The sequence below is a fragment of the Argopecten irradians genome, chromosome 2 (genome assembly GCF_041381155.1).
Source record: "Argopecten irradians isolate NY chromosome 2, Ai_NY, whole genome shotgun sequence".
Taxonomy (NCBI): domain Eukaryota; kingdom Metazoa; phylum Mollusca; class Bivalvia; order Pectinida; family Pectinidae; genus Argopecten; species Argopecten irradians.
In genome coordinates this window covers 38,966,796-38,979,482 of record NC_091135.1, presented here as the reverse complement: position 1 = coordinate 38,979,482, position 12,687 = coordinate 38,966,796, and the positions used below count along the sequence as shown (strand labels likewise).

Sequence of the window (12,687 nt, the reverse complement as noted above, 5' to 3'; positions counted from 1 at the left end):
TTATTTTTTTACGTTAAATTTACGTTAAATAAAAATAAATGTGTATCCCAAAAAGTACATTTGTGCTCACCTCTAAGTTAACATACCCCTCAAAGCTTATCTGGATAGGACACGACGCCTGCTGCTCGTGTGGGATGTCCAGCCAGTCCGCCATTTCAATCTGACCTTCCATGTTAGTACACTGAAGTGAACTGAAGCTTCCTTCCATAGCGTACACTACACAGAGGACATCTGAAGGTGTAAAGCCGTCTTCCTCACACTTGGCCTTGAAGCTAAATAGAAAAAAAAATATTCTTCTTAGTAACAAATGACTAGTACATATTGCGTCTCAAACCTGTGGTCAAATTAATTTTGGTTCACAAAACTGACTATTGCTACATATTTATAGCACACCTGTCAATCAAGACCATCAAAGGGAACAAAATAGTCTTGATAGCCAGGTGGTCTTTTTACACACGTCAAATTGTGTTGCAATTGGCCATTTGAGACCAAGAAAAAAATATTTTATTAAGCAAGTTGTCTTTATACAGAGGTTGCCGCCAAGGCAGGTTGTACTTTTTAAGAAAATGAAACAGTGTTTACCTATTTATCTATGTAAATTATCAACAGAACTAATTATGTTTAAACATATTCTGAATACTGCAAAAGAATTATCGTGTAACATTGTAATGACAAAATCCTTAATTTGGTTCATAAAGAAGAGTGATATACATAAACATAATTTGAAGAAAAAAAACAACTGTTTTTTTATTTCAGTATCTTTAAATATTTTGGAACTGTTTGTTTGAAAATTTCAATGTGCCATTTCCACAAATTGACATCTCTTTGCTCTCCAGCCCGTTTTCATTTTGATTATTTCAATCTATTGTAAGAAAACTTACACTGATGAAGGCCAGTTATCTGGATTTCTTCGCCGTATTTCATTTTCTTTACGCTTTTTCTCCCTTGCTTCATCGTCCTCTCTTTTCTTTTTCTGCCTTGCTTCTTCCTCCTCCTTTTCCTTCTTCTGCCTTACTTCTTCCTCCTCTCGCTGTCTTTGACGTTCTTTTCGCTCTTTCTCGTTTTCCAGAGTCTTTCCGAATTCTTCTATGTCAGCCTTTAAAGCACTGATGTCGTTGTTGTCTAATCCTTCCTTTGACTTAGCCTTCTCACATACAAATAGCACATTTTCAAGGAATAGATCGAATTCCTGTTGTTTTTTCATCAAGATGACGCTTTTTTCTAACGGTCCCGCAATTTCTTCATTGTCACTTTTCTGGGTTCTATGCAAAAATAAAGAGAACACAATACAATACCATCAACCAAAAACATGTTGGGAAATTATAATGAGAAATAATTAAATAAATATTCTAGTTGTTTTCGATATTTCTGCGATTATCAATAGCTTTTGTTAAATGCGTAGAATACATTCATATCACGTAGTGTCTTTCACCGAAATGGATAGACACTCAACCAAAAGTAAGTATTAAATCAATGCACAACCATTGGTATCCTATGTAAATCCATGCACAGCCATTAGTATTCCGTGTAAATCAATGCGCAGCCATTTGTATCCTGTGTTAATTAATTTCCTGTATTGATGATGCTTTTAATGTGTTTTTATTCGGGGCAGCAAGCGTAAGTAGGTCTTGTAAAGAAGTCAATTTTATTTTTTAAGAGTTCAATAAAAGTTACCGGCTCACGAAAAACTAAAATTGTATTACTCACGGTTTGTTTTCACTGGATGCACTGTGGAAGGGAAAAAAAGCTAAAACATAAAATGATGGTCATTTCAATTGCCCCTTTTTACACACTTATGCTTCATTTTTGCCGTCAACATAGGCAAGAACAATTTTTTTCATCTACAAGACATAGATTCCCTACCTGGTTGTATTTTTTGTCCAGTGGTAGTCTTTATTGCTTTCTGTCCTAAAATATAAGAAATGTATGTTTATTTATAAAGTTACAAATGTATAATAAAAGCAGTCTGACGTATAGTTCACCAACCAAAATTAACTGTGAAAGGTGGGGAAATTAAATTGACGTGTGGTGTAAGAATACGTATTAAGTCATCATATTTTTTCATACCGTTTGTTAAAATGTAAGTTATTTTTAGTAATGAATCCCTATAAATAGTATCATCAATATATATGTGTGTGAATAACACAAATAATAAGACAGTCTTGCAATTTTCCCGTTTTTCTCATTTCAGAAAGGTAGTCCTACTTTTACTTTCGGCATCTTTCAAAATTCCTACGCATGTTTTCTCTCGAAAAAGCAAATTATATAAATGAAACTGACTTTATTCTTTTGCAGAGTTTCCATTTTAAAAGAGGATTTTTCACTGATTAATTCATTTAAAATATTATTTATAAAATTGATTTGAAGAAAGCAGCCGTCATGTGTTAAAGGTCCATTACCTTTCCGGAGCAAAACATAAAGGTTTCTTAAAAAACCATTAATAACATCAGGAAATATCTAACGATGGCCTAAGATGAGGTTACAACACCAAACATATGAAATATTTCTTGTGTAATATATGATATCAGTGGAGAGTCATTTCGCTGTTTAGCCTACTGACGCAGTGATAGTCAACTACCGCGCGGTATTTAGGACGACGGCGGGAAACATAAAACGACTCTTGTTATGAAAATTAACATTTTATCTTTTTTAATACAAGTTATTCATGAATATAGAATAACTTGATTTATTTAAGAAACAACATTGTGTTTGCTTGGGTACGTTATGGTTTCGTTATTTTCTCGAGTTATCTCCCTTTATATCCTCTGTGTGTGATAAGAAGAGTAAGAACAGAGTAACATAGTTGCTTCCTTTTGATACTTCCGTTTCCGTCGCGGTGAATATAGAAAACCCTCACCCCTTTATTAGTTATTGTTTCTGCCGTGGTTTTCTATTTTTTGCAGATCATGGCAATGACACTGCATGGTTAGTTCGCGTGTTACAGTCACTTCGTGGTGGAATTTGTGATCTGTACATTTTTCTAAGGAATGACTAACAAATTCCGGCCTTTGTTTGGCAAGCATGTATGACATTAAATGGTTCGTATTTGAGTTATTTATCCAGGAAAAGGCTTGTATTTGCATTTTTAGATTTGTAATAGCATTAAGCGAAGTGACAGGACTTCGCTAACATTAAAGAAGAATTAAATTATAATTGATACACATTTAAGTGAAATCAACAAAATCCGTTGATCATTGGTTACTCCTTGATCAGCAAACCTATTTGCATAAGTAAAAAACTCTTGTATTAAATTCTCAGTGAACTTGTATTATTTGATTTGATTCATTGCACTTTATGGTTATTTGATTTGATTTATTGTACTTGTATTCATGCCAATGGGGCAGTTAATGACGCCCCATTTTGAGTCTTGTCTTGTATGGGCATTTATTGACGCCCTTTGAAAATAAACACCGTGGCCATTACCTTCATTTTGTGTTTGTTGTATTTAATAATTAAATTGTTCAGAAGGTGATGATAATTGTGTAGTATTAACGGTAAGTTAATAACCTTTGCTACTCTGCAAAATTATCAATCTCTTTTTACATTTCCATTTTAAAAATCAAAATCCGTTTCGGACAGGTAGTGGGTCTTTAAAGTAGTATATGAAAACAACAACTCATCACTGGCTCCATATGTTTAAATGGTGTTATCTCTCCATAATTTTCCACGTAATTTAACAGCTATTCTTATCTATTCCCTAAAATTTCCCTCTGCAAGATATCTTTCTAGCCATACTTTTACAATAATATATACCCCCTTAGTTTAAACAATATTTTATTCAAGTAAACTATGATTACATACATATACAAATACATTTGAAGCTAGGATTGGAAATCATGCTAATAGCTTATTCATGTTTAAAGAGAGGTAACTCTAGTATATTTATAAGGCTGTCATCTTTTATACCTATGAGGAGGGGAATCATGAGTAATCACCTTGGATATGATGCTTTGAATAAACTCATTATATAATTGAGCGGTTCAATCGCTTTTATGATCTGACAAACGTAATCTTAATCAGACAGAAGCTCAGTGCTTTATTTGTAAGTGTTGAAATGATTTAGACCACCTTCCAATATAATTAGCTGACCAAAAACGGAGTATCTGTTACGGAAATAAAAAAATTCTTCCTTCTCTAATGGGGATTTCCTTCTCAAATGGCGGTTTTAGGACATGGATAGAGTGTGAATATATGAATAAAAATAAACAGAAAATTTGGCTCCGTTATTTCCATAAATTGCACTTTTTAACATTGCATTAACAATTATTGATTACTGAAACATTTGGCTGCACCCTTTAAAGGCCTTGCCTTCAGTCATATTACATATGTAGAAGCATTACAATAAGAAATTATAAATAAGAATTCTACGTGGATAAAATATGGTGAAAAGAAAAAAAGAAAAATCTACCTTTTGCTCACTTCAAGATGTGTTTATAACGTAATTATATTCCATTTTCATTCTTCACAATAAAAAATATCTTGTATTCCGTCTTTGCATATCACAGACTAAGCTCCTTTGCGGGTAGGTATCCATTGTGAAGCCATTATTTTGTGAGCGCAATTCACGACATTTTCTCCGGAAATTATGACGTTCACAATCAATACCTACCCACAAGTGCAGAAAACTCATGCAAATAAAGAATACCTTTAACTTACTGATTTCCACCTGATAAAATTTCGCGGACAAGCTGAAACAGTCACGTATTGGGGAACCTCTATTTCTCATAAATGTTTCAATTTTGTAATAAAAAACATAATAATAAATCAATAGTTACTTACTGGTGCTCTAGTCATTTTACAAATTTGATATTAAACAAAGCTCACAGCTTGTACAAAAAGTTTGTTTGAAAAAATACAAAAAAGACATATGTTTCCGGAGAACAAACACTGAGTGTAAGTTAGTGCGAATCATTATTTACTGATGGTCGTGGGGCCTTCATTTATTAGCGTTGCTTCTGATAGCACGTAGGTTACCTAAAAGTAACTGTCTTTGGTTCGAGTATTTATATCGATCATTCATGAAATAAAGTATTGACATTGTATGAGAAGGTCAGATATTATATATTCTATCAAATCAAAATGGTATGTTTGTCTTTTTATTTATTTATTTCTGCGCGACTCGTCATATTAGTTTCAACAAGAAAAGTCATGGCTGCTAACAAAAGAAATATAATAACGGCTTACTTACCGTTTAGTAACTTCAGAAAGCGGGGCTGAAGTTTGTCTTACTTCAGTTGACGTTTTAGACCTGTAAAAGAACCAAAACTCTGGAAGAATATATCTATTGAAGTTAGCTAAAAAAATGCTATAAATCCATAAAGTAAAAAAAAACCAAGCAAACAAACAAACAAAAAACAAAAACAAAACAAAAATTAGAACTATTCGGTGTGTTTACCGTTCAATATATACGTTATTCACATGGTGCAACGTAGTGTTTCATAATTTACCAAAATCGAGTTTGTATCCGTTTACTAATTCGGTGCATCTGTTTAAATACGTATTGCATAGTTTATTGTTTTTAATAAATACATTTTTACTGATGTTATTTGTCATTGCGTAATTATATTGAATCTATTAAAATTTAATTTAATTACTAAAGGGACACAATCGAGTGCGATTTCACATTCAGTCCTGATTCTCAGCTGACCGAGCTTAGTCATTACAAAGAAAATATTGAGACATCAGAAATGTCTCGGAAGAATAGACACGATCAGGAGTGGACCGTGGTTCATACGTAATGCGACGCATAAATTGCAGTCTGTCGACTTATCTTTGTTTACGATGTAACATCAAACACATACATACCCCTGACTGCTGGGTGGCCTTTTAGTTGGAACTGTATATCAAAACAGAATATCAATGTAATAACGAATATTGTACCTAGATACTTATGAGAGTTGTTTGCATGATCAAATTGAGAAGAACAAACAATGACTAATGTTAGCGCCATCTATTCATGTCATAAATTAAAATACAATCTGTGAAAAAAGGATGGAAAAATTGAGTAAATAAAACAGATTGATAACGCGGTTTATCTACTACTAGGATCAGCTATTGTTTAACATGTCATCTTTGAAAAATACGTCATTTGATTTTGTTTCGGTATTTTTGATTCCCCAAAGTATAATAATCAAAATTCACTAATAGGAAATTAGGTACATTGACTAGTATTTGTAATGTTTTATACATTTGCGATGAAATTATAATGACAAATTTATGTTTGCAATGGTTACAATTCGGAAATGCATAAATTGTGCTTAAAATCTAGTCAGGTATGGTATATTTTCATGTATCCTCAACAAGTAATAATAGAGCACAGCGGTGAGCTAACTGTGATATTTAATGTAGATTATTGTAGGTACAGTCTTTTAAATGCTCCTTTAATAAAATCACATTTTGTTCAAAAATAAGCGATATGATTACTAAGTAAAACAATTTGATCAAAAGGCAAGCTGTAAGTTTCAGTATATGGCAAACTGTTAACAAATGCACACTGGTAACTAGAGCTGCAACAACACACCCCCCCTCCCCCTAAAAACATTGTTGGTAAACAAAGTGTGTGCGATTTTGACAAATAATAGAAATTTCAAATATTGATGCCTAGACTTGATAGCGTGGAATAGCAAAATCACAGCCATGCGACTAATATCTTGTTATTTGCCGACCTTAGGGCGTTTGAGGGTATATACTAGAAGAATGATATCTGTCACGCCGTCGCCCACTGCCATAAATACATATCACAAATGCATAAACACCGCACAATAGGCAATGGTAAGATTAATGCTGCTTTCGCATAACATAACTAAAATATTAACATACCGAGCATATTCGCTAGGTCAGACATTATCTGTGCGTTGTCTGCCATGGACTTCTTGACCTGGCCCGAAATTGATGTGATGTCATCACTGACGTGTCCAATGTAACCTTTGACCTCAGTAATACCCTCTATAGTCCTGGGCAAGAGGTCATCTAAACGAGACTGGAACCTCTTTGCCTCGTCAAGTGTGGTTTTGGTAGGGGATATGGTCATACCGCCCCATTCTTTGGAAAATTCTCCCATCATTTTGATAGCAGGGATGTCACGTTTTGCTTCCATTTTCTGTATACAAATGGCAGAGTACATGGCATAATATATAATAAGAGAATAGAACAGCATATTCATGAACACAAACATATGTGTATTAATATCAAATTGACACCAATTAACCAATTAATATAGCCAATAAGTCGAGTTAAATTTATTGTTACAATAAAATTCAAATGAATAAGGGAAAATTGTAATTTGAATTTCCATAGCGGTTGCTATAAATGTAAACACATGAATTCGTTTACATACCTTTATATATGTGCACAATAATAATTATTTGTAGCTTCTCTGTTCACTAGTCGGCTATATAAAACAGCTTTACAGAGATAGAATTACAATTTTGGCGTGTTAATTTTTTTGCACTTTGGAGCCAAACGCCAAATAAGCTACAATATTACCACATCCAAAATATCCCAATTTACGGTAGTAAAAAGTTTTACAGTACCGTATACGACTCAATAAGTCCCATCCCTATAGACGCTTCTCTCACTTTTTGAGGCCACAATTTTACTTACATCGAATTAAATGCAGAATGAAAATATGAAAACTTTTACTTGATTTCTTTTATAAAATTGATTTATGGCTTACTTTATACAATATTTTTATGAAAAGCTAGTCCATTAGGTTCAATTAAGCGATCCCTCAATATCTTCAATTTTAAGCGCCCTGTCGCTTATTGAGTCGAATGCGCTATCTTAGTTTAGATTTAGACATGCGTTTTATTTTACCAATTAACGTACAAAATATAATCACTCTTTGGTTTCCTTATAGCATAGATATTGTTGGCTTGTCTAAATTGCTGCAAAATTGTGGGTTTTGTGTGAATTTAGCTTTTCTACGAAGTTTCTTTCGAAACCTTATCAATTTCCTTATATAATCAAACTTCCGTGGTGAGTACTTTTCTCTCATTAAAACAGTTTGCTTAGGAATACATTTTTGGTCTTTTCTTGGTGGTTTCTAGAATAGTTATAATGACACCAGCAAAATTGGTCTGAAATATTGTAAGTAATGTAAATATTGTAAATTTTGTAACCACCATGCGTTTATATATGAACAGATGTATGTCTGTGCTATAAGAGGACTTAGAGCTGCCGTAATATCAGGTATGTACAGTGAGCGTAAAAAAATTATACCGGTATATTCTTACAGTCTTACCCAATAGCTCTAAGTGACGACAGACGAACTGCAGTAATTCAATGATATTATGAAAGTGTGCCTTTTTTCCAGCTTGATCTAATCTTACCTTCCGTAAGCTCAAAACTATATTATCCATGTTATATTTAATCATTGATCTGTACAAATATTCACGGGATTTTTCATTTAAAATCAACGTTACAATTGGCGATGCTGTATATAATTCTTTGGTCAGTGAAGTACTATTTTGAATATGTTTAGTCATATTTCTATTGGCATTTCTGGAATAATCATAATCTGGTCTGAACATTACAAAGATAATAATGATAATAATGATATACTTTATTTAGACTTGATAACATATTGAGTCAAAGATACAGTCTCACATATGGTCAAGTAAAAATGTACAATATATACAAGATTTACAATTATAGGGTAGTAAAAATGGATAATGTAGAAAATTTGTGATAAAATGTATATGAAGACGGATGACAATTAAAAACATATCACAGTTCAATTTAAAAAGGAGGGATATTAATAACAGAAATAATAAAACTGGATGTTGATGAAATGAAAAACCCAAGATATATCACAGTGTTTCAGCGTCACATGTAGCCTGATCAATCGTGGCGAGAGTCCAGTCTCAGAGTTGGTCGTATCAACTCTAGCCACGTCAACTGAGCTATCGCCATGTTTGACCAAGCATCATAAACGTTAAATCTATACGTAAAGACAGTCTGATTTATTAAAATAGCCAGTTATGTAATTTTTGTTCTGATAGTTTCTCATAATAAAACTAGAACAACAACTACGGATCCGGGCACCATGTAATTAGGAGCTATAATAGATATTAAGTGAGTGTGGTGAAATATTCAACAAAGCAAAAAGGTTACCAGAATCATCAGGATAGGACATGTATAGTAGATCTAGAATTTAATAAGTTGACAACACAAAATGATACACATTTAACAGAACAAGCAAAAAGAGGACAAACAAAAACAAAAAAACACTACCTTGCAACAACAGGAATGACGCTTTCACTATATGTGTATGAACAAAAAGCACAGTCAAATAAAACACTTCATAAATTTTTTTATATGCCGGACTGAATCCCGACAGCCAATTGTTTTATATTTTCTTAACGCTTAAAGTTATATTTCTTGTTAATTTCACTGTAACGATATGTCGCTTTAACATTTTATATTTAAACATGAATATATAACTTGATGATTTAGCTCCTCAAAACTATATGTTAGCCTATAAGAGAGCCCAAATCTAGGGATCATATATTCCTGGTTTTGAATAAAACGCCTTCAATCAACGCCATATTCAGTACCTTCGAGTTTTGTCGGAAATCCGAATCGTATCACGTGACTGACGTCAACACGTCCTGCACGTGGTGATCCAAGTAATTAGCGTAAGCGCACAGGTTTTTGTTTACGTTTCCCTTCTGGCTAATATGAGCAAATCGTGCTGGACTAGTATGTCCACAGAGCGAGTATTTGAAACATCTAATTCACATAATACCGTAATTCAATATTGTGCTTATCAAATATCGTAATGTGCGAGCATTATTTTCTTTGTAGATCCAGTCTGCTGCGCTCGACCACGTGTTTTGTTTACGAAAAATTGTTGACATTTTCTCTTGGATTCACAACTCTCGTGTTACTTCGAGATTGTCGCGACGATGTTCGGAAAAGTTGAGATTGGGCATCTTTCGAGCCTATTTTTGACGTGTACACGTTAAAAAGATTTTTTACTTTTATAATTAAAATACTTCCAGTGCTGAACACTTGTCGCCGTAAATCATGTCACTTTCTATTCGGCACTAAATAAATACAGAGACACACGTATATGAATACTGGAGCAAATATTTACCATACTAAACAACATTACAAATAAGAGATAGTTTGACAAGTATCAAATATCAAAAGTAAACATTATTGCTGCCAACTCGCCCCTTAACAATGATAATTAGTATATATATGCCATTTATAAATGTATTACATCATTTAAGATTTATCAATACTTCACATCTAAAGACTTAAGGTTATACAGTATCTTGAAAGAATCATGCCTATTGTGCTGTGGATTATATTTTACATGTATATCCATTCATGGTCAGTACGGGCCAGAGTGACTGAATGATTAAGATGCTCCGACATATCACCACTTTGCGTGTTCGAAACCCGCGAAAATAAGGTTGGGACGGTTATTCAACAAGTAAGCAAGATATTATTAAGAACAATCTCTGCTGGAAAGTCAATCTTTTCCTTTGACCATCTTTTTTCTAATAAAGATTTTTTTAGATAGGAGTTCATACCAAAGTTGCAAATGGAACAAAAGATATATGGTGGTGGTGAGTTTGTTTTTGAAATAATGTGAATCAAAGATAGCTTTGTCTCACTATGTGTGATTTTGCCGGAAATTCAATGTTTTGGCCATCCACACGACAATCTAAAGAATACATTTCAAATTTTATTCTTTACAACCTTACAGTAGCACACAGTCAAACAATCCTATAAGTTATAAATATTAGAATATGTTAAATTTTGAAGATCAAAATATACCACGTTTTTCACAATTTTGACTGATTTAACGTTGCATACAAAACGTTCTTAAAGCTTAAAAGAATAAAAAGGTTCTGTTTCTTAAACCAGCATAATAATTTGGGGTCGGTGTGCTCTGTTTTGTTTTTTTGCCCATAAAAATATAATGATAGAAAATATTATACAAATCATAGAAATATCATTGTTTGCCACATTCTTTATATACTCGCGTGCGATTAATACCACGTATTTCTAATTCCCGGGAGGTTGGAATTCGCAAAAAAAATTCCCGACACGAAAGAGTTCGTATTTCAAGTACAGAATACAGGCATATATGTAAGTATAAACCTGCACGTAATCGTCCAGAAAATGTTAGACGAGAAAACACGAAATTAAGTCGACGTGAAAATAAGGTTAAAACGAGACTTCAACATGACTGAAACCTCATCAGATATGATCTTTGATAATGTTGATTGTCGGAGGGAGAATAGCTTCACTGAATTGTCCATCTAAAGGTTTTATTTTCAGTCAGCGCCAATCGATAGCTAGACGTGTGTTTTTACGCTTTTACCAAATGTTCGGATAGCGTTCCCATACAGCTATACCTATCTACTGAGTTATCATTGATGAAAGTATCACCATTGAATATATCTATGTCTCTTGCCAATATGTTGCATCGAAATATTGTTTTTATTCATCCCTCACACACATATTGGGGTTAAAAAATTTTTGGCATATTTGCACGCATATTTGGGCTTGATGATCCAACCACAGTGTACTACACATAGTATGGTTTTTTTATATAATGTTGTAAACTGCAAAATCCGTAAAACTTCCAAACCCGTTATTTAGGGTTTAAATGGTTGAACTTCAAACATCCAAGTACATTCGTGATACAATAAGTACAATTTATAGTATAGCCTTAAGAGAGATAGAAGAATATCAACCCGAGGAGTAGGATTCTTATGTTGTCAAACATGACGCCTGTCGAATGTATGATTGATACGATACATTATTGTCACTTTCTTAATTATGAAATAATATTGTTATCGCGACGTCGTAGAATTTACTGAGAACGTGCAGATGTCTCGCGCTTCTTTTTCCGTTCTGTTGGGTTAGATAAGAAAATATAACACAGTTCAGATTACACATATTTCTGTTCAGAATAAGGAGAGGTAATTTTTTTAGTTTCTAATGTTAACAGTTAACCTTACAAAAGTCCTGATCACAAATCATCCACTTATCAGGGGAAATTACATTTCTTATGCTCACATTCAAAGATGTCTACCACGTTCATTTCACCTGATACCAATGATACGAGACCTACAAAATTGTCAAATTTGGACGACAGGATTACGCTAGAGTAACATAAATCATGAAAACGATATATTCTGTCACCCATTGTAAAAAGAGGAAGAAAGAAAATGTGCTGTTATAAATATAATCTACTGCAATGTTGTACAAACCAATCCCGCTTTCAATGATAAGATAATGCAGGAAGAATATTGAATTAAGATTAAGAAGTGTGTAATTCTTCGTATACGCGAGACGACTGAATATGCATGGGCGTACATATGTGTATATTTAAAAACCAATATTGTTGATATACTAGTAATTAGATGATGAAGATGATAAAGTACATGTATGAGTAAATGGATGTCGAAATGTTTTCAAAATTTATGTTATTAGATGTAATATAACGATATTCATATTTAAAATAAAAAAGATAAAGTTCCAAAGAAAACATACCCCTCTCTGCCTATTTCTCTGCTGGCTTGTTGTACGGAATATAATGTCTTTCTTCTAATGCTTGTCTTGGAGTCAAAACCGCAGACACAGAGCTAGCAACCTTTCTACAGAAAGCTACCAGTAGAAATAACTAATCTCTGGTCCTAAGAGGTTGTATGAATATTGCTC

The 12,687-nt window shown here is 33.2% G+C and overlaps 1 protein-coding gene across 2 annotated transcripts in view; it reads right to left on the bottom strand.

Moving 5' to 3' along the window:
* Positions 1–12,687, bottom strand: part of LOC138315428 (uncharacterized) — a 27,186-nt gene extending 14,499 nt beyond the window's left edge. For both annotated transcript variants that reach the window (XM_069256444.1, XM_069256445.1), the window contains exons 1-7: positions 12,520–12,687; positions 6,820–7,099; positions 5,806–5,836; positions 5,189–5,248; positions 1,864–1,908; positions 882–1,262; positions 71–272 (exon numbers count right to left, since the gene is read on the bottom strand). In XM_069256444.1, coding sequence (XP_069112545.1) covers positions 71–272; positions 882–1,262; positions 1,864–1,908; positions 5,189–5,248; positions 5,806–5,836; positions 6,820–7,096 — 996 coding nt within the window. In that variant the 5' untranslated portion in view covers positions 7,097–7,099; positions 12,520–12,687. The remainder of the gene's footprint in view (positions 1–70; positions 273–881; positions 1,263–1,863; positions 1,909–5,188; positions 5,249–5,805; positions 5,837–6,819; positions 7,100–12,519) is intronic.